Source organism: Scyliorhinus canicula, chromosome 18 (assembly GCF_902713615.1).
Source record: "Scyliorhinus canicula chromosome 18, sScyCan1.1, whole genome shotgun sequence".
Lineage (NCBI taxonomy): Eukaryota > Metazoa > Chordata > Chondrichthyes > Carcharhiniformes > Scyliorhinidae > Scyliorhinus > Scyliorhinus canicula.
The window spans coordinates 42,347,728-42,370,714 of NC_052163.1; the positions used below are offsets into that span (position 1 = coordinate 42,347,728).

Consider the following 22,987-nt stretch of genomic DNA (forward strand, 5'->3'; position numbering starts at 1 on the left):
GTGTAGCACATTAGGGATGGTTCATATGAACTCTCAAGAGGCCGGGGCTGCAGTGGTTTGTGAAGATTACAGTTGTCCATAGGGTGTGTTGGCGGGTCTTTCGCGGTTATGGGGCACCAATTTTAATGGCAGTCTGATCGATCCCCCTCATCGTGACCTCAGGATATTCCACTTCACCCAACTCATCTCTTCCAGGGTCCTTGATTCCCCACTTTCCCCACCTTTTGCGCAAAGCCCTCCTGGGCCCGGCCACTGGCACAGGCAACCTGGCAGCTGGACACCTTGGCATTGCCAGCCTGCGCTTCCAGGCTAGCACCATAGCAGTGACTCCGCCAGCCTGGCAGGGTCACCCGGTCACCCTGGCAGTGCCATGGTGGCACTGCCAGGGTGCACAGATGGCTGTGCCAATGTGCCAGGCTGGCACTGCCAAAGTGCCAGGGGAGTGCCAGGATCCCACCCTGCCTTGTCCCCGACCACCCTGGGTTGTCCAATGGCCTGGGAGATCCCCCCCCCACTATCCTCCCACCCACAAGTGCCAGGGGGGAGGGGGTCTCATTCACACCGTTATTTTCAGCACGCTTTAAACATTCTGGTCATCATACATCTTTTGAGTGAGTAGGCAAAAGTGACAATGGATCCAGTGGTCCAGTGAGCTTTTGTTAAAATCCTCATTCAATGCAGGAGCCAAAGTGGTGCGAAGGCATTGGCGCACGCAGCTTCAGCAGGAGGCATGGCAAGAGGGAGCCTGAGCATCAGTGGTGTAATAACCTGAATGGAGGCCAAGGGATCCTGCAACCTCAGAGTCCCTGTGGCCTCACCGGTGTATGAGCCATAGGCCTCTGGGACATAAATACGCTGGTCCAAGTGTGGGCCGGGCATGGGAGTCCCTTCGGGGAGTAGGAGGTGTAACAGGCCTCCCCATCTTTCAGTGCCTCCCCATCTTCATCCCCAACTCGTCTACTGAAGTAGTATGGGCTGAGGTTAGAAACAGGAAAGGAGAGGTCACCCTGTTGGGAGTTTTCTATAGGCCTCCGAAAAGTTCCAGAGATGTAGAGGAAAGGATTGCAAAGGTGATTCTGGATAGAAGCAAAAGTAACAAGGTAGTTGTTATGCGGGACTTTAACTTTCCAAATATTGACTGGAAACGCAATAGTTTGAGTACAGCTACTGCGTGTCCTTGATAAGTATGTACCTGTCAGGCAGGGAGGAAGTGGTCGAGCGAGGGAACCGTGGTTTACTAAAGTAGTTGAATCACTTGTCAAGAGGATGAAGGAGGCTCATGTAAAGATGAGACGTGAAGGTTCAGTTAGGGCGTTTAAGAGTTACAAGTGAGCTAGGAAGGACCTAAAGAGAGAGCTAAGAAGAGTCAGGAGGGGACATGAGAAGTCCTTGGCAGGTAGGATCAAGGAAAACCCGAAAGCTTTCTATAGGTATGTCAGGATTAAAAGAATGACAAGGGTAAGAGTAGGGCCAGTTAAGGGCAGTAGTGGGAAGTTGTGCGTGGAGTCCGAGGAGATAGGAGAGGCGCTAAATGAATATTTTTCGTCAGTATTCACAGAAGAAAAAGACAATGTTGTCGAGGAGAATGCTAATATTCAGGCTACTAGACTACAAGGGCTTGAGGTTGATAAGGAGGAGGCGTTAGCGATTCTGGAAAGTGTGAAAATAGATAAGTCCCCTGGGCCGGATGGGATTTATCCCAGGATTCTCTGGGAAGCTAGGGAGGAGATTGCTCAGCCTTTGGCTTTGATCTTTAAGTCATCTTTGTCTACAGGAATAGTGCCAGAAGACTGGAGGATAGCAAATGTTGCCCCCTTGTTCAAGAAGGGGAGTAGAGACAACCCCGGTAACCACAAACCAGTGAGCCTTACTTCTGTTGTGGGCAAAGTCTTGGAAAGGATTACAAGAGATAGGATTTATAATCATCTAGAAAGGAATAATTTGATTAGGGATAGTCAACACGGTTTTGTGAAGGATAGGTTGTGCCTCACAAACCTTATTGAGTTCTTTGAGAAGGTGACCAAACAGGTGGACGAGGGTAAAGCAGTTGATGTGGTGTATATGGATTTCAGTAAAGCGTTTGATAAGGTTCCCCACGATAGGCTATTGCAGAAAATACGGAGGTATGGGATTGAGGGTGGTTTAGCAGTTTGGATCAGAAATTGGCTAGCTGTAAGAAGACAGAGGGTGCTGGTTGATGGGAAATGTTCAGACTGGAGTTCAGTTACTTGTGGTGTGCCACAAGGATCTGTTTTGGGGCCACTGCTGTTTGTCATTTTTATAAGTGACCTGGAGGAGGGTGCAGAAGGATGGGTAAGTAAATTTGCGGATGTACATAGATCCCTGAAAGTTGCCATCCAGGTTGATAGGGTTGTTAAGAAGGCGTACGGTGTGTTAGCTTTTATTGGTAGAGGGATTGAGTTTCGGAGCCATGAGGTCATGTTGCAGCTGGACAAAACTCTGGTGCGGCCGCATTTGGAGTATTAAGTGCAGTTCTGGTTGCCGCATTATAGGAAGTATGTGGAAGCATTGGAAAGGGTGCAGAGGAGATTTACCATGATGTTGCCTGGCATGGAGGGAAGATCTTAAGAGGAAAAGCTGAGGGACTTGAGGCTGTTTTCGTTAGAGAGAAGAAGGTTAAGAAGTGACTTAATAGAGGCATACAAGATGATCAGAGTATTAGATAGGGTGGACAGTGAGAGCCTTTTTCCTCGAATGGTGATGGCTAGCACGAGGGGACATAGCTTTAAATTGAGGGGAGATAGATGTAGGACAGATGTCAGAGGTAGGTTCTTTACTCAGAGAGTAGTAGGGGCGTGGAATGCCCTGTCTGCAACAGTAGTGGACTCGCCAACATTAAGGGCATTTAAATGGTCATTGGATAAACATATGGATGATAATGGAATAGTGTAGATGGGCTTTAGAGTGGTTTCACAGGTCGGCACAACATCGAGGGCCGAAGGGCCTGTATTGCGCTGTATTGTTCTAATTCTAATTCTAAGGCCTTTTTCAAGCGGGTGAATAAGATTATTAAGGGCTTTGTGTGGGCGAGTAAAACCCCACGAGTGAAGAAAGTGTTGCTGGAGCGCAGTCGGGGGGAGGGTGGGTTGGCGCTGCCGAACTTCTGCAATTACTACTGGGCAGCTAATATAGCCATGATCAGGAAGTGGGTAGTGGGGGAGGGGTCGGCATGGGAGCGGATGGAGGCGGCGTCATGTAAAGTCCGGGAGCATTGGTAACGGCACCTCTGCCATTATCGCCAGCCCGATACTCCACAAGCCCGGTGGTTGTGGCGGCTCTGAGGATCTGGGGGCAGTGGAGGTGATATAAGAGAGAGCAGGGAGCATCGATTTGGACCCCGATTTATAACCACAGGTTTGTACCGGGTAGGCTAGATGGCGGATTTGGAGTTGGCAGAGGGAGGACTGAGAAGGATGGGGGGATCTATTTATAGATGGGAGCTTTCCCAGCTTGAACCCTTTGGAGGATAAATTTAAATTGGCAGCAGGGAAAGGTTTTAGGTATTTGCAGGTGCGCGACTTCCTGAGAAAACAGGTGCCGGCCTTTCCGCTGCTGCCGCCACGGGGGATACAGGATAGTGTAGTTTCCAGTACCTGGGTGAGAGAGGGGAAGGTATCGGATATTCACCAGGAGCTTTCGGAGGCAGAGGAAACTCTGGTGGAGGAGCTTAAGGGCAAGTGGGAGGACGTGTAGGAGGAGTGATAGAGGTGGTTCTATGGGCGGATGCCCTAAGTAGGGTTAATACATCCTCATCATGTGCCAGGCTTAGCCTGATACAATTTAAGGTAGTCCACCGGGCACACATGACAGCGGCTGGGATGAGCAAGCTTTTCGGGGTAGAGGATATGTGTGCGAGGTGCGCGGGAAGCCCAGCAAATCATGTCCAAATGTTTTGGGCATAGAGGGTTAGAGGGTATTGGGAGGGTTTTGCAAAGGCAATGTCCATGGTGCTAAAAACACGGGTGGTGCCAAGTCCGGAGGTAGCGATCTTTGGAATGTCGGAAGATCCGGGAGTTCAGGGGGCGAAAGAGGCTGACATCCTGGCCTTTGCCCGGAATAGGTGGCTGAAGAGCAGAGACCCAGACCTGGAGACAACTTGCCACACCGAAGGTCTACCATCCACTTGTCTCCTACACAGATGGGTGAGAGGCAGAGGAGGGCAAGCCTAGAGATCGTGTTTGCCACATATGCCACATGCACCAAGAAGGCCTGATGCCACATGGGTTTGTGGCTTCTCCTGCCAATAGTCCTGAAGATGGCGGCAGCACTAAATTAATTTGCTTCTGGGTCCTTCCATGCATCATAGAAAGTACAGTGCAGAAGGAGGCCATTCGGCCCATCAAGTCTGCACCAGACCTTGGAAAGAGCACCCTACCGAAGCCCACACCTCCACCCTATCCCCATAACCCAGTAACTCCACCCAACCTTTTTGGACACTAAGGGCAATTTAAAAAATAAATAAATTTAGATTACCCAATTATTTTTTCCAATTAAGGGGCAATTTAGCGTGGCCAATCCACCTACTCTGCACATTTTTGGGTTGTTGGGGGCGAAACCCATGCAGACACAGGGAGAATGTGCAAACTCCACACGGACAGTGACGCAGAGTCGGGATCGAACCTGGGACCTCGGCGCCGTGAGGCAGCTGTGATAACCACTAGGCCACCATGCAGCCCTCTAAGGGCAATTTAGGATGGCAATCTACCTGACCCGCACATCTTTGGACTGTGGGAGGAAACCGGAGCGGCGGGAGGAAACCCACGCGGACACGGGGAGAACGTGCAGACTCCGTACAGACATTGACCCAAGCCGGGAATCGAACCTGGGACCTTGGAGCTGTGAAACAACTGTGCTAATCACTGTGCTGCCGTGCCACCCTGGACCAATTGGGACTGTGCGGCATTTCTCAGCCAGCAACATATCACTGCTTTCAGGTGACAATGCCATTCACAGAAGGGCACATCATCATTTAACCTTTACTTTGGATCAGGAGACCCAGGCTCAGAGATTCATGGGCTTCGCAGATGTCTCAAGGTTTCCAAGAGCGTAGAGCGCAATAGACTGCAGCAAGTGGCTATACAGGCTCCCTGGCAGCAGTACTTGATGTTCATCAACTGCAAGGGCTTCCATTCCATCAATGTGCAGTTGGTGTATGACCATTGAAAGCAGGTCCAGCACGTGTGCACACGGTTCCCTAGGAGTTGCCATAACGCCTACATCCTCAGGTGCCTGGGAGCTTCGGGGAGCCAGACGCCTGCAAGACTTGTTGCTGGGGGATAAGAGCTATGCAATTAAACACTCTGGAGTGACTCCGATCATCAGAAGACATCTCCTCTAAACCTCAAAGCCATTTTGTGACTTCTGAGGGAATAGCCGAACTAATCGCTGAGAGGATGGGTCCTGGGTTTACACTTGGGCTTAAGAGCTCACGGCTCACTAGAATAAGATCTTAGCTGTGGTCATCGTTGTCTTGCTAATGCGCTCAGTCTGTCAATTTAAAGTCCAGTAAGGAAGAATAACTGAAAGTCAAAGACAGAGGGTCAGCTGAAGGATTGTACCCGAGACGGCAACCATTCATTGATTCATTGCCTACTTTAAGTAATTAGTCACTGTCAGTTGCTTGGCAGGGTGGGGGGGGGAGGGGGGCGGGGGGGGGGGGGGGGGGGGTTATTTTACCTTTCTTTTGCGGGTGAGGTGCATACGATTGGTTGGGTTTTTGTTACAATGTTCTCAGCTACATCCGCTGTTTGGCTTTATTATAAAAATTTATTGTGAATGGAAAACCTTTAATAAAAATATTTTTTTTAAAAGAAAGAATAGCTGGATGCTTCCTATGCCCTGTAAGGATGCAAACACTGTTGCAAAGGAAATGCAGACTAGCATAAGGCTCATCCTAAAGTGCATATCTTGGTTTGGGACACTTTAGGAAACACAGATGTGCTTAGTCATATGGTTAATAAGCCCTCCTCAGCCAGTGCCATACTTTCAGGACAATGGGTTGAAAACTCACCCATCATAACTCTGAATAAAGAATTACTTTAAAAAAAAATCTTTATTGTCACACGTAGGCTTACATTAACACTGCAATGAAGTTACTGTGAAAAGCCCCTGTTCGCCACATTACAGCACCTGTTCGGGTACACAGAGGGAGAATTCAGAATGTCCAAATTAACTAACAGCACGTCTTTCGGGTCTTGTGGGAGGAAACCGGAGCACCCGGAGGAAACCCGCGCAGACACAGGGAGAACGTGCAGACACCGCACAGACAGTGACCCAAGCCGGGACTCGAACCTGGGATCTTGGAGCTGTGAAGCAACAGTGCTACCCACTGTGCTACCGTGCTGCCTATACATATACCCTTCTCCCTGACAACACACATGGATCCATTAGCAAGTTGCACTGAGGTTGACGTCACATGGGGACGTCACAATCTTAAATGGGGAAATTCTGAATGTGAGGAAGGCTGAACCTTGGAATAAGAGGATTGTAAAAATCCAAACCAAAATGCTTTCATCTGACCATTACATTCACAAACCCATGGAACGGTTTTCAAAAAGTGGAATTTATTTATAATGATCCTGAGGTGACATCAACATTTATAAACTTTCCTGACCCTACTACTATGTCTTGGTGGCGCCCCGACATCTGGAGCAGGTGTGGAGGCAGCTTGCTACGTCCTGATGCCTCTGACGACCTTAGCAAACATCTTCTGATGGCCCGGATCCTGGAGGGGTACAGCTGCATAAGGTAGAAGCACCCACGGCGGTGTGCACAGCTGGAGTTGGTGCAGGCAGGGGGGTCTCTGGGTGGTTGCACAAGTGAGTGTCCTGAGTGGAGGCCCATGGGGTGTCCGGATGATACTCCCTGTGGGTGCTAAAGGACCCAGGAATGACTCCTGCAGGAGATGGGACACCTGGAGGGAGGTCAAGGTGCCTCCTCCCCATGTGGCCTATAAGCTGATGGTTCACACGAGTGTGTGGCCATGGAGTGCAGGGCCAAGTGTAAATCCGCAGGACCTGCTGGGCCAAGGTCTTCAGGGTGGTAGTCAGTTTTCCCATGGTGGCTTCAATGTGCTCGCATGTTGGAGCCATGACATCGAACAGAACACAGATGGACTCCTTCATCGTATGCTCTAGTCTGCTCAGTGCCCGATGTCCTGCTGCCTCCCTTTGCATCTTCACCAGTGAGCTGGTAGTTACTCCAGGTGCTCACCATCGGATTGAGACTGGGCAGGTGGCTGGTCTCCAGCAATCCTCCGAGTTGTAGAGATTTGGGCCATCCCTGCCTCTCATTGTTGTGGGGGCAGGTTTGTGACAGAAAACGACCTCGAGTCTAAGCCTGAACTACGCCCCACTGAGGTGAGTGTCTCTATGTTGTGTCATCCTTAGACATGCTCCAGGGGTTCAGGAAGTTGCTGGGCTGGCTTGCTGGCTGCAGTCTGCTGCTACCTGAAAAATACAAAAGAACATTTTTAGTGGATGAGCTGAAGTTAATTCAGACTAAATGGCACTCAGAATTGCAGGATTTGTTGATGTGATGGAGCTGAGATCCATACTAGGTTGTGGGGAGAGGCCAAGCTCTGTGCTGCCACAAGAGTGATCGCTGTCTTTTTTAGAGAGCTCTGCAGCAGCCTCCTCGAACTCACTGAGAGTGAGTATCTCTCCCATCCTCCCCCAGTCGAGGCTCACCCTCGCTTGCTGTGTGCATGTTTGGCTTGTATGGAAACAAAAAAAAAGACGTGATCAGAGGGGATGGAGCAGATGTTGGGTAAGATGCATGTCCCTTGTGTGTGGTGCATTTTACCCAGAAGGGACAGCGAATGGAGTGTGAGCAACAAGACAGATGGGATGCTGGTGTTGTGAAAGTCTTGTTGGGACAGTAAGTGTTGAAATGTGTCACCCACGGCTGAATGTGAAATCTGTGGAGAGCAGCTGTTTAAGTATATGATACCATGCTGTGAGTTTAATAGTGGAGGGAACGGAGAGAGAACTTACCCTACTTGAGCAGGTGAGATCATTCATCCACTTCCTGCACTGGACAATACTTCCCAGGCGGTTAACAGCGTGCAGACCTTCCAGGCCAGAGGAGGCGAGGTTTATGTGCTTTCTTGAGCCATCCCTTGGGTACAGCACATGTTGGTGGGCCTGCACTGCTCGAATAAGTCTCCTGGGCCCTGGCTTTAAAAGATTGGTGCTGCATTTTTCTGGAGGCCGATAACCTTTTCCGTCTGAATGCAGACATGCTGCACAGTGTGGTGAAGTCAGATGGGGTGGAGAGAGTGATATGAATGTGCTGGACTGGTGTTAAATATGGCGGCAGGACCTTCGAACACACCAGCTGACGGCAGCGAACAAAATGGGTGGCATGGCAGCACAGTGGGTAGCACTGTTGCTTCACAGTGTCAGAGACCTGGGTTTGATTCCCAGCTTGGGTCGCTTTCCGTGCGGAGTCTGCACGTTCGCCCTGTGTCTGCATGGGTTTCTTCCGGGTGCTCCGTTTTCCTCCCACAGTCCAAAGACGTGCTTGTTAGGTGAATTAAGACATTCTCAATTCTCCCTCAATGTACCCAAACAGGCGCTGGAGTGTGGCGACTCGGGGATTTTCACAGTAACTTCATTGCAGTGTTAATGTAAGCCTACTTATGACAATAACAAAGATTATTATTATTACATCTGCTGCCGACGCACCAGTGGATTCAGAGGGGAATGCACCTGTGCGTAATGAATGAGCTTCCAGGGGCAGGATCAGGCATCGGCACTGGGGCCACCCGCCACCGCAGTTAGTCTCGAAAACGGAGAACACTTGTGCTTACTACATTTTCCAATTATGCCAGCATTCTAAAATTGAGCATTGGGTGAGACACAAAATTCACAGCAGCTTGTGGTGGGAGATTTGAACAGTAGAATAAAAACTAAAATACTGGGATACAGTACTGGTGGGGACGGATCTGTCATTGTCTAACACTGGATTATAGTGCTGGTGGGGGCAGGTCTCTCGCTGTATAGTACTGGTGGGGACAGTTCTGTCACTGCGTAACACTGGAGTACAGTACTGGTGGGAACAGGTCTGTCACTGTATAACACTGGAGTACAGTACTGGTGGGAACAGGTCTGTCACTGTATAACACTGGAGTACAGTACTGGTGGGGAAAGGTCTGTCACTGTATAACACTGGGGTACATACTGGTAGGGACGGGTCTGTCACTGGGTAACACTGGAGTATAGTACTGGTGGGGACGGGTCTGTCACTGTATAACACTGGAGTACAGTACTGGTGGGGATGGGTCTGTCACTGTATAACACTGGAGTACAGTACTGGTGGGGACGGGTCTGTCACTGTATAACACTGGAGTACAGTACTGGTGGGGACGTGTCTGTCACTGGGTAACACTGGAGTACAGTACCGGTGGGGACGGGTCTGTCACTGTCTAACACTGGAGTACAGTACTGGTGGGGACGGGTCTGTCACTGTATAACACTGGAGTACAGTACTGGTGGGAACAGGTCTGTCACTGTATAACACTGGAGTACAGTACTGGTAGGGACGGGTCTGTCACTGTATAACACTGGAGTACAGTACTGGTGGGGACGGGTCTGTCACTGTATAACACTGGAGTACAGTACTGGTGGGAACAGGTCTGTCACTGTATAACACTGGAGTACAGTACTGGTGGAGACGGGTCTGTCACTGTATAACACTGGGGTACAGTACTGGTGGGGACGGGTCTGTCACTGTCTAACACTGGAGTACAGTACTGGTGGGGATGGGTCTGTCACTGTATAACACTGGAGTACAGTACTGGTGGAGACGGGTCTGTCACTGTCTAACACTGGGGTACAGTACTGGTGGGGACGGGTCTGTCACTGTCTAACACTGGAGTATAGTACTGGTGGGGATGGGTCTGTCACTGTATAACACTGGAGTACAGTACTGGTGGAGGCGGGTCTGTCACTGTCTAACACTGGGGTACAGTACTGGTGGGAACAGGTCTGTCACTGTATAACACTGGGGTATAGTACTGGTGGGGATGGGTCTGTCACTGTATAACACTGGAGTACAGTACTGGTGGGAACAGGTCTGTCACTGTATAACACTGGGGTACAGTACTGGTGGGAACAGGTCTGTCACTGTATAACACTGGGGTACAGTACTGGTGGAGACGGGTCTGTCACTGTATAACACTGGAGTACAGTACTGGTGGGAACAGGTCTGTCACTGTATAACACTGGAGTACAGTACTGGTGGGGATGGGTCTGTCACTGTATAACACTGGAGTACAGTACTGGTAGGGACGGGTCTGTCACTGTATAACACTGGAGTACAGTACTGGTGGGGATGGGTCTGTCACTGTCTAACACTGGGGTACAGTACTGGTGGGGACAGTTCTGTCACTGCGTAACACTGGAGTACAGTACTGGTGGGGCATGTCTGTCACTTTATAACCCTCGGGTACAGTACTGGTGGGAATGGATCTGTCACTGTCTAACACTGGGGTACAGTACTGGCGGGGACAACTCTGTCACTGTACAACACTGGGGTACAGTACTGGTGGGGAGTTCTGTCGCTGTATAAAACTGGGATACGGTACTGGTGGGGATAGTTCTGAGCTGTACAACAGTGGGATAAGTACTGGTGGGAACATGTGTTAATTGAATGGCCATTGCTGCAAGAGATATCACAGGAGACCTATCATTCTATGCTGCATCTTAGTTCATGACTTTTTCACCAATGTATCAGCACAGTGACAACTCTTGAATGTGTTCTGACAAACATACTGGTTGTCTGAAGTCCAAGTGCCTGAGAACAGTCTTCATTTCTTCCAGTCGCTGTTTCAAATGCAAATTTTCCGAATTGGATTTCCTGTGGGTTTTTTTGTCACAAGGGAAGTCAGTACCTAAGGCAAATGAAAATACAGAATTCAAACAAAGGCAAAATAATGCAGATGCTGGAAATCTGAAATAAAGTCAGACAATGCTGGAAATTCTCAGGCAGCCTCTTTGGAGAGTGAAACAGAGACAGTGGGCTGGATTCTTCCGCCCTGCCCACCGCAAGAACGCCACGGGCGAGACGTCGACAATGGAAAAAGCCATTCACCTCGGGCGGGATTCCCAGTCGCCGGGCGAACGCCGCTGGAGAATCCCACCCAATGTTTTGGTTGATGACCCTTCATGAGAATTGAGGAAAGATAAAAATGTAATAGGTTTTGATCAGGGGGGGAGGGGAGGAGAATAAACCAGAAGGTCTTACTGTGGAGGGCAGGAGAGATTAAACGACAAAAAATTTGCATCATACCAAAGCATAGGGAATGGTAATGGGACAAGTACCGAAAATAAGGTATGACCAGAAGAGGGGTGAATGTCTGGATAGCAGCTGTCTGAAGATAAACTAAAGGAATGAAGAAAGAAATACGAGAAAAGAAAACCCAGCCAAAATAAAACAACAAAATGATGTAGGATTGTTGAACTCAAATGTGGATCTGAGAAGGCTATAGAAAATTGAAAGATGAGCTGTTGTTCTATGAGCTTGCATTAGATTTAAAATTGGATCATTGGAGCAAGCCAAGGAGAGAAAGGCCAGAGCAGGAAGGAAGGTGGAGGATTCAAATAACACGTGACACTTTGGACAGGTCACGGATTTTATCATGCTGAATGCCAGGGCCCCACATGCTGTCAGCAGGATTACTTTCTGCTTCTCATCTCCCATAATCTTATTAACCCGGAACAAGTAATAAAGGTCTGTGTATTGGGCCCAGTCTTCACTGCTAACGTCATAGGTTTTGAGTTTACCAAAGAGGCATTATTTCTTACCAGAGAAGCCGTTTGTTGTCGACACTGAAGGTTGCTTGTAAAAACATTTGTAGTCTCCTTGTTGCCAATGTAATGATTTTGCCAAGGCCCGTCTTCCAGCACCAAACTATTTTATTAAAGTAATGAAAAATGCCGCTGCTGTGGCTTACAGCACACACGCATCCAAGCTCGGGGACTTACTGGATACCGACATGGGTTAGAGCAGTGGGTTTTAAGCTCCTGCTATACATTTCCTATTAAGCGAGCTACCACTCACTTAATAAGGGAATTCATATTCTATGAAGCCCATGGGGAAATTTATTGACAACCTGTGTGTCTTTGTGGCCACCATAAGTTTCTTTCGGAAGGTTGAAAGGTGAGGGCAGGGGATGATATGTTTGGTGGTGGCAAAATGCTGGTGCTGATAGAAATGACTGGGGCATGATCTATTTAATATGGAGGCTGATGGGTGAAGGGAACGCCAAGGGAAACGCCATCATGTTTCTGGGAGGGCAGCACAGTGGCGCAGTGGGTTAGCCCTGCTGCCTCACGGCGCCGAGGTCCCAGGTTGAATCCCGGCTCTGGGTCACTGTCCGTGTGGAGTTTGCACACTCTCCCCGTGTCTGCGTGGGTTTCACCCCCACAACCCAAAGATGTGCAGGCTAGGTGGATTGGCCACGGTAAATTGCCCCTTAATTGGAAAAAAATAATTGGATACTCTAAATTTATTTAAAAAAAAGAAAAAAAAAATGTTTCTGGGAGGGAGCAAAGGGATGAAGAACAGATGTGGGTGAAATAGATCAGACGTGGTGGAGGGCCCCGTCAACCATGCTGGGTGGGAATCCTCAGTTAAGGAAAAACGATGACATACCGGAAGCACCAGTGTGCAACCTTGTTGAATCGTCTGAACAGATGTGAATGAAACTGAGAAACTGGGAGAATAGAATGGAATCATGACAGGAGGCAGAGTGTGCGGAAGTGTGGTCAAGTTAGCTATGGGGCACCGTGGGCTTGTAACGAATATTAATTGATAGCTTATCCCAAGAGATGAAGACCGAGAAGTCAAGGAATAGAGTCAGAGATGTTCCAGATGAAAGTGAGACAAAGGTGGAAATTAGAAGAAAATTCAAAGATACAGAATTAAATTCTGACGACATTGACAATGTCTATTAAACATGGCTGAGATAAATGCACCTGTTATTGTGTTAAATACTGCACATCGTGCTATGCACACATTTCCTCTTCTATTTGAGAAATCAGTGGAAGGGGCAGCGCCCATTGCACAGGACACCAATGCGTTTCCTTCTGCCTCCTTCCATATCCCAGTTTAGAGAAAACCTCAAACATTACTTCATAAGAAGCACTTATGCAAAAATAACAAGAGACAAATGCAGCACGAGATGTTATACATTCCTTTGTGCTGTGTAGCTGTGGTCACAAGACAATCTGATCTCATGAAAACAAACCTGAATCGTTTCCTATGGGTAAATGGGGCTTAGGGTTAAACATACATCTCACTTTTGGGATACTGCTGCAGGACTCTGACAATCATATTGAAGACCAGGAAGATATTTGGGATGAGTAAAACCAAGATAGAGTCAGTGTTTACTGACCCATCAACACAAAAAATCCCAGACAACTGGGAATGTCTGTGGGAAACTGGGAATGAGATGCAGCCAGTTATATCAGTCTGTTAATGCCCTTCATAGTGCTGCAAACTTCAATTTGATAACTTCAAAAGTTCTGTTTTTTCTAAATAAATCAAAGCAACCAATTGAACCTTTTCCTTATCAGTTAATTTCCTGAAACCTGGAATATAAGATTCCCAATCACAGCAAACACACTTCTATTCAAGAAAGTTGTGGAAGTACCTGTCTCCTGTTTGATCGTCCGAGGTTTCCCGCTGTGAATAATGGGTGGTGGAAATCCGCGCTCTGTCTGTGTTAGTGTTGATGCCACACCACTTAACTCATCTCCAATCATTGGTGGTAGGGCCCAAAACTCGCTCCCTACGTGGAAACCCTAAAATAATCAAAAGGGAACAAGGCATCTTTCTATTTTACTTGAGTCACCACACATAAAAACCAGGATCAACACATTCTGCAATCCAGCCATGGAGCTCGTGACACGCACCGGAGGGAGTGAACTCTCAGAGCAGCATGGGAGTGAGTGAACTCCCAGAGTCCCTCACGGGACAGAATGAACCTCCAGAGCCCCTCATGGGAGGGAGTAAACCTCCCGAGCCCCTCACGAGAGGAGCAAACTCCCAGCGTCTTGGCAGGAGGGAGTGAGCACCCAGGGCCAAGAATAGGAGGGAGTGATCCCCTATAACTAGGCACAGAATACTTGATGCTCCATATTACCCTGAGATACTACAAAAGGGAGGGAAACCTTTGCTGACCTTCCCAGGGCCCAGACTTGCGATGGTCTGATCTAGGAGGTTCGCTTGCTGCCTCGTCTGTCCAAAATCCTCACATTGATTCATCACCAGGTCTCCAACTGGCTTGTTTAGGAGATCTAAACAGAGAATAGCAAAGTTTTAAAATTATTCAGAAAATTAATTTTTGCGAGGAGAAAGAGGAAAATATAAACCGTCATTTGGTAATACAGAACCCGAGAATGGCTGAAAAATTACACATTTTTAAGTTTTTGATCTTGCATCCATCAGGATAATTTACAAGAATACCAAATTGTAAAGGGAACAACAATTTACACTGCATGAGAAGAGAGTGACTTTTGGTTTGCAAGTTGATTCTGCTTGGTAGACATGTTGTCATGGCGAATGCATCAGTTACCTTATAAATGACAGTTCACTGCCAAGATTTGTATCAACTCAAATCAGGCAATTTGATCCTGATTGGTTAAGGCATTGCCCTGGAGAATGAACCATGGAATGGCTTTTGTTTAGTTGAAAAAGCCGTTAATATATGTACATGCTCTTTCTGTCTATGTATTAATACATGTAGCTTTCAGCATGCATAAGTAAGCCACACTGTGAGCCCAACAGATAATCTTTAATTGGTTATCAGTGTAATGATTTTTTTAAAAATTCAGATTACCCAATTATTTTTTCCAATTAGGGGCAATTTAGTGTGGCCAATCCACCTACTCTGCACATTTTTGGGTTGTGGGGGCGAAACCCATGCAGACACGGGGAGAATGTGCAAACTCCACATGGACAGTGACCCAGAGCCGGGATTGAACCTGGGACCTCAGTGCCATGAGGCAGCTGTGCTAACCACTAAGCCACCGTGCTGCCCTATCAGTTTAATTCTTAGCACTTAGCAGTGTAATTGCAAACTCACATCTAATTTCATAGAATTTACAGTGCAGAAGGAGGCCATTCGGCCCATGGAGTCTGCACCGGCTCTTAGAAAGAGCACCCTACCCAAGGTCAACACCTCCACCCTATCCCCATAACCCAGTAATCCCACCCAACACTAAGGGCAATTTTGGACACTAAGGGCAATTTAACATGGCCAATCCACCTAACCTGCACATCTTTGGACTGTGGGAGGAAACCGGAGCACCCGGAGGAAACCCACGCACACACAGGGAGGATGTGCAAACTCCACATAGACAGTGACCTAAGCCGGAATCGAACCTGGGACCCTGGAGCTGTGAAGCAATTGTGCTATCCACAATGCTACCGTGCTGCTATTGGACACGATGTTCAGGGTGTCGCAAGCGCGGGCTGGTTGGGTATGGTCAGTACTTTGCCTGTTGCCAGCACCAGAAGGGATATTTTGCTGACCTGTCTTTACCAGCCCAAGCCTGAATATTGTCCAGGTCTTGCTGTATATGCACATGGGCTGTTCGAGTATCTGAAACATTACGAAAGGTGCTGAACATGGTGCAATCATCGGCGAACATCCTTACTTCTTATCTTTTAAAAGAAATATTTAGAGTACCGAATTCATTTTTTCCAATTAAGGGTCAATTTAGCGTGGCCAATCCACCTACCCTGCACATCTTTGTCTTGTGGGAGCGAACCCACGCAAACACGGGAAGAACGTGCAAACTCCACAAGGACAGTGACCCAGAGCCGGGATCAAACCTTGGCCCTTGGCGCCATGAGGCAGCAGAAGTAACCAGTGCGCCATCATGCTGCCCAATCTCACTTTGAGTGGGGTCGCAAGGTCATTGATAGAGCACTGAAGGACAACCGGTGGCGTATTGTAGAGGGATTACACGGATGAGGTGGCTCCCACTAGTGTACTGTACTTTTTGCCCTTTTTTCTTAGTATCAGAGGATAATTTCTTTTGAAAACTCACATAATAATATATAATTGCTTATTGTCACAAGTAGGCTTCAATGAAGTTACTGTTACTGAGTTACTGTGAAAAGCCCTTAATCGCCACATTCCGGTACCTGTTCGGGGAGGCCGGTACGGGAATTGAACCTGCGCTGCTGGCCTTTTTCTGCATTACAAGCCAGCTGTTTAGCCCACTGCGCTAAACCAGCCCCTAACATGGTTAATGGAACAAGAATCCTGTATGACTGAAATGCCCAGAAAAATCAGGGGAAAGAAGGTGGACAGCAGAAGTTGGTTGACAGATTCGTAGGCCTCTCAGAGTTCTTTGGCATGTAAAATGGCAGAGTCCGCCTCTGGGGCACCGGCCACTCCACTAACAGTCAAGGTGCTTTCCAGCACCTTGGCTAAAGAATTTGATAAACACTGGCGCATTGTTTTGGATCACCTCCGGAAATCAATGGAAGAGGCCTTGGCCCCCATCCGAGCGGCTCTGGAGAAACCAAACGTGAAAGACCATGGAGCCACGATAAAAGATGGAAGTGGCCCTTTTAAGCCACAGTGATTGGATTGCCTCACTGGAATCAAAGCTATTTTCGCTGGCCGAGACGAACAAGTTGTTGAAGGGCAAGGTGAATGATCCAGAGAACCAGTCCAGAGGCAAAACATTTGAATTGTACGCCTGCTGGAGGGGGTGGAAGGCCTAATACCCACGGAGTACTTTACAGATATGTTTGGTGAGATGGTGGGGGAGGGTGGATTCACATCCTCTCCCGGGTTGGACCAAATCCACTGTACACTCCGGCAGAGGCTGAAGATTCACGTGCGATAAGAGTGAAATTCCATCGCTTCAAGGAGAGAGAGCTGGTTCTGAGATGTGCGATAGCCTCCCCCTATCCTTGGTGGACAGGGTTCAGACTATTAAAATAAATGTGTTCCCGAGATTTTTATTTCTCTTTCAATGTATCCCTAAATCCTTGTTTCTTAAAATCAAAACATTTGTGTCTTCCTTTGTCTGGGTGGGTAGGACTCCCAGAAACAGTGGAGTTTTGCTCCAAAGAGATCGACAATTGGGGGGTCTGGCCCTATCTAATTTATTGAGAATTTGGAAGGAGTTCAGGCAGCATTTCAAGCTCTGTTCCCTGTCTTCGGTAGCCTCCATCTGCAACAACCATCTTTTTCTGCTGGTAGGTTTGGCCTTTGTGTAAGTCTTGGGAGGGGAAGGGACTGGAGAGGCTTGGAGACCTGTCCATGGAGGGTAGGTTTGCTAGTTTAACGGAGTTGTCTGAGAAACTCCAAATGCCTCGTTCCAGTCTTTTCAGGTATTTTCAGATACATGCTTTTCGCGCAAAGCTTTCCCTTCCGTTCCTTTGGCACCACCCTCTTCCCTGTAAAGAAGCTTTTGTCTATGGCAGTGGCTGACGGAAGCTCTATTTCGAGCATATACGGCCCTATCCTTTCAAGAGAGTCTACTCCATTGAGTGAGATGAGGACAAAATGGGTGGGTGAATTGGATCCCATTCTGGATGGTGAGGTATGGAGTGAGGCCCTTCATAGGGTCAACACCACGTTTTCTGTAGGATTGAGCGAGACTGGTGGTAGGCAGATCACTGAAAGGTAGGTCTCAGAAGTGCGAGCATCCCTCAACTCCTGGTATCATGTCGTGTTGGCTAGTGTAGACTTGAGAAATGAACAGACACTTCCAACACGGATGAAGGTTCAACTCAATTTTATTAACTACTTCTAGCTAACTAACACACGATGACTGTGGGTCTTAATGATGCTAACTTAAACTAGAGACCAGTTGATTATCTCAGCACGTGTTGTGAGTCTGTGCTGGGCTGGATGAGTTCCTGTTACACTCAGAGGCAGCACCCAGAATGAGCGGGAACCGTGGTGCCCTCTGCCTTTAAAGTGTGTGTATTCTAACTGGTGATTGGCTGTGGTGTTTGTGCACGTTGATTGGTCCCTGCGTGTGTCCATCAGCGTGTGTCTGCTCGATGATACACTGGTGTATTTCATGACACGTTCTGCTTCCAGAGCTCAACTAGATGTAAGACAGTCAAGAGGTATCACCAGTGAAGCTAAGGTAAACTGCCTATGCTGAGCTGTCTCTGTGTGCTGCTGCTCACTAGCTCTGTGCTTCTCAAAGAGGCGGATCCTGCCTTGGGCTCAACCCTTTATACCCGTCTCTGATGCTGCCCTCTAGGTGATGCTGTGGCTGTGCTGCAGTCCCTGGTGTATGTGCAGATGTATGCACAGATCACTACAGAGGGGACCAGGTGTTGGGCCGTGAAGAGAGAAATTGCGGTGAAGCAGGTGGAACGGGCGCAAGAGGACAAAATGGCAGCCCACGCGGACCAGGCAGCGTGGGCCCAGTGGTCGAAGGAGCAGCAGGAGTTCCTGAGAAACTGCTTCGCAAAGCTGAAGACGGAGATGCTGGCCTCTATGAAAAAGATGGTGGAGAATTAGAAGATGCAGGAGAAGGCTATTAAAGAGGTGGAGAAGAAGGTCTCTGACAATGAGGATGAGATCCTGGGCCTGGCGGTCAGGGATTCCCTAAAGGTAAACATGCAGGTGGAATCCGTGATTAAGAAAGCGAATGCAATGTTGTCATTTATCTCAAGAGGGTTGGAATATAAAAGCAGCGATGTGCTACTGAGCCTTTATAAGGCTCTGGTTAGGCCCCATTTGGAGTACTGTGTCCAGTTTTGGGCCCCACATCTCAGGAAGGACATACTGGCACTGGAGCGTGTCCAGCGGAGATTCACACGGATGATCCCTGGAATGGCGGGTTTAACATATGATGAACGGCTGAGGATCCTGGGATTGTATTCATTGGAGTTTAGAAGGTTAAGGGGAGATCTAATAGAAACTTACAAGATAATACATGGCTTAGAAAGGGTGGACGCAAAGAAACTGTTTCCGTTAGGCGAGGAGACGAGGACCCGTGGGCACAGCCTTAGAATTAGAGGGGGTAAATTCAGAACAGAAATGCGGAGACATTTCTTCAGCCAGAGAGTGGTGGGCCTGTGGAATTCATTGCCGCGGAGTGCAGTGGAGGCCGGGACGCTAAATGGCTACAAGGCAGAGATAGATAAATTCTTGATGTCGCGAGGAATTAAGGGCTACGGGGAGAATGCTGGTAGGTGGAGTTGAAATGCCCATCAGCCATGATTGAATGGCGGAGTGGACTCGATGGGCCGAATGGCCTTACTTCCACTCCTATGTCTTATGGTCTTATGGGTGGAGGCACATAAGGCCCTGCACAAGAGATGGCAGGAAAGACTGGATGACCTCAAAAACAGGTCTAGGAGACAAAAACCTGCGAATTCTGGGCCTCCCTGAAGGTGTGGAGGGGTCGGATCTGAGCGTGTATGTGACCACGATGCTGGGGACGCTGATGGGTGCGGGGGCCTTCCCGCGGCCCCTGGAACTGGACGGGGCGCACAGAGTCCTGGCAAGGAAGCCGAGGGCGAGCGAACCGCCGAGGGCGATGGTGGTAAGATTCCACCGCTTCACAGATAAGGAGCGTGTCTTGCGATGGGCAAAGAAGGAGCGGAGCAGTAAGTGGGAGAACTGTGAGATTCGTATATGCCAGGACCCAGGAGCTGAACTGGCTAAGAGGCGTGCAGGATTCAACCGGGCTAAGGCGGTCCCCCACAACAGAGGGGTGATGTTCGGTCTGCTACATCCGACAAGGCTTTGGGTCACGTACCAGGGCAGGCACCACTATTTCGATACGCCGGAAGAGGTGTGGACATTTATTAAGCATGAAAAGCTGGACTCGAGCTAAAGGACAGCTACATGTGTGTAAACGGGTGTTGTCCTAATCTAAGATTGGAAGCAGAATTTAGGCTGGAGGGGGGCTATGTGATGGTGAGTTGTTCTTTTTGTTTGTTGTTTTGCCCTCTGGGCCCTTTGCCACGTTCTCTGATCTGGCGGAGCTCAGCCACAGAGGGTGGGGGGGGGGGGGGGGGTTGTTCTTTTTTCTAAGGGCGGGGTAATGCCCGGGATGTGTTGCTTGTTTCTCGGGGATGATCTGGTTGGCTCTCTCTCTCTCTCTTACCTTTCGGGGGAGGGGAGGTTGTGGGCCCGAACAAGGAGATAACAGTAAGGTTGGAGATAGAGGTGGGAGCGGCCGGGGTCAGCATGGGTCAGCTGACTTACGGAAGTGTAATGGGGGGAAAATCAGTGTGAAGTGGGGGCTTGATAGGGGGGATTGGGATGGGGGGGCTGGGGGGGGGGGGGGTGGTGCACTGCTTTGCTGACTGAGGGGAGCCAACTTTTGGGAACAGATGGAGAGTCGGGATGGGGAGCCGCCGGCGGGAGGGCTTGAGTGAGTGGGGGGCGCGGGCCCGTGGCTGGCCGGGGGGTGGGGGGGTTGGGGGGGGGGGGGGGGGGGGGGGGGGGGAGTCCAGGCTGATCACGTGGAATGTGAGAGGTCTGAACGGGCCGGTCAAGAGGGCCCACGTGTTTTTGCACTTAAAGGGATTAAAGGCGGGCGTGGCCATGCTACAGGAGACGCACTTAAAACTTGCTGACGAAACGAGGTTGAGGAGGGGATGGGTGGGCCAGGTGTTCCATTCGGGACTGGACTCGAAGACCAGAGGGGTGGCAATTCTGGTTGACAAACGGGTGGCACTCGAGGCAGGGAGTATTGTGGCGGACAAGGGGGAGCAGGTACATAATGGTGAGTGGCAAGCTGCAGGGGGCCCGGGTGGTGTTGGTGAACGTCTATGCCCCAAACTGGGATGATGTGGAATTCATGAGGCGCATGCTGGGTAAAATTCCAGACTTGGAGTCAAATAATTTAATAATGGGGGGGACTTCAACATAGTCCTGGATCCGGCATTGGACTGGTCGAAGTCCAGGTCAGGAAAGAGACCGGCAGCGGCCAAGGCCCTGAGGGGGTTCATGGATCAGATGGGGGGCGTGGACCCATGGAGGTTCACGCGGCCAAGGGCGAAGGAGTTTTCTTTTTTCTCCCACATTCACAAAGTGTACTCTCGGATTTGTTTTTTTGTGTTGAGCAGGGCGTTAATCCCAGGGGTGGAGGGGGTCGAGTATTCAGCCATTGCGGTCTCAGACCATGCCCCTCACTGGGTAGACTTGCGACTAGGGGCAGAGGGAGGGCAGCGCCCTCTCTGGAGATTGGACGTGGGACTGCTAGCGGATGAAGAGGTCTGTGGGTGGATAAGGAGGAGCATCCAAAACTATGTGACAACAAACGATACAGGGGAGGTAATGGTCGCTATGGTCTGGGAGCCTATGAAGGCAGTTGTCAGAGAGGAGTTCATTTCTATTAGGTCCCATAGAAAGAAGAGGGAGAGGGCGGAGAGGGAGAGGCTGGTGGGAGACATACTCAAAGTAGACAGGAAGTACGCGGAGACCCCCGAGATGGGGCTGCTAAAGGAGCGCCGGAGACTGCAGGCGGAGTTTGATCTGTTGACCACAGGGAAGGCGGAGGCGCAGCTGAGGAAGGTGAAAGGGGCACCAACTTCGCAGGAGAGAGGCGGCCAGAGAAATTGGGGGAGTGAGGGATAAGGCAGGTAACACGGTCTTGGGCCCAGAGAGGATCAACAAAGTCTTCAAGGAGTTTTATTGTCAGCTGTACGAGTCAGAGCCCCCGGTGGGAGGGGAAGGGATGAAGCAATTTATGGACCAATTGAGGTTCCCAAGGGTGGACGAGGATCTGGTGGAGGGACTGGGGGCCCCGATTGAGTTGGAGGAGATAGTTAAGGGCCTGGATAGTATGCAGTCGGGCTATCCTGTAGAATTTTACAAGAAATTCTTGGAACTGCTGAGCCCACACCTGCTAAGAACCTTTTAACGAGGCTAAGAAGAGAGGAGCCCTCCCCTCGATGATGTCACGGGCCTCAATCTCACTCATCCTCAAGTGGGGGGGAAGGATCCGATACAATGTGGGTCCTACAGACCGATATCGCTCCTAAACGTAGATGCTAAACTGCTGGCCAAGACTTTGGCTACTAGAAGAGAGGACTGTGTCCCGGGCATGATTGATGAGGATCAGAAAGGCTTCGTCAAGGCCAGGCAACTGAACACAAATGTAAGGAGGCTCCTAAATATTCTCATGATGCCCTCAGGAGGGGACGCAGAAGTAGTGGCTGCAATGGATGCAGAGAAAGCCTTTGACCGGGTGGAATGGGAGTACCTATGGGAAGCGTTAAGTAGGTTTGGATTTGGTGAGGGATTCATAGGGTGGGTCAAACTACTGTATCAGGCCCCCTTAGCAAGTGTGTCTACGAACCGGTTGAGGTCGGAGTATTTTAGGCTACACTGAGGGACGAGGCAGGGGTGCCCCCTATCCCCGCTATTATTTGCCCTGGCAATTGAGCCGTTGGCCATAGTGCTGAGGACTTCTCGGAACTGGAAGGGGCTGGTTTGGTTGGGGGGGGGGGGGGGGGGGGGGGGGGGGGGGGGGGGGGGGGGGGGGGGGGGGGGGGAGCACCGGGTTTCGCGCTATGCAGATGACCAGCTCCTGTATATTTCGGACCCGCTAGAGGGGAGGGGGGAGCTCATGCAGATCTTAAGGGACTTCTGGAGTTTCTCGGGGTACAAGTTGAACGTGGGGAAAAGTGAGCTTTTTGTGATTCACGCTAGGGGTCAGGAGAAGAGACTGGGAGAGCTCCCGCTCAAGGTGATGGAGAGGAGCTTTCGGTACCTGGGCATACAGGTGGCTAGGAATTGGGATGCCCTCCACAGGCTCAATCTATCTCGGCTTGTAGAACAGATGGAGTGAGACTTTAAAAGGGGGGACATGCTCCGCTCTCCCTGGCGGGAAGGGTGCAGACCGTGAAAATGATGGTCCTCCCCAGATTCCTGTTAATTTTCCAGTGCCTTCCCATCTTCATCCCCAAATCCTTCTTCAAGCGGGTGAACAGGATTATCACGGGATTTGTGTGG

The 22,987-nt window shown here is 49.6% G+C and overlaps 1 protein-coding gene across 9 annotated transcripts in view; it reads right to left on the reverse strand.

Annotated features, from left to right (window-relative positions):
• The window catches only part of LOC119953474 (mycbp associated protein), a 229,365-nt gene that overhangs the window by 113,883 nt on the left and 92,495 nt on the right, over window positions 1–22,987 (reverse strand). For all 9 annotated transcript variants that reach the window (XM_038777797.1, XM_038777791.1, XM_038777794.1 and 6 more), the window contains exons 6-8: window positions 14,209–14,324; window positions 13,679–13,829; window positions 10,797–10,915 (exon numbers count right to left, since the gene is read on the reverse strand). In XM_038777797.1, the coding sequence (XP_038633725.1) occupies window positions 10,797–10,915; window positions 13,679–13,829; window positions 14,209–14,324 (386 nt within the window). The remainder of the gene's footprint in view (window positions 1–10,796; window positions 10,916–13,678; window positions 13,830–14,208; window positions 14,325–22,987) is intronic.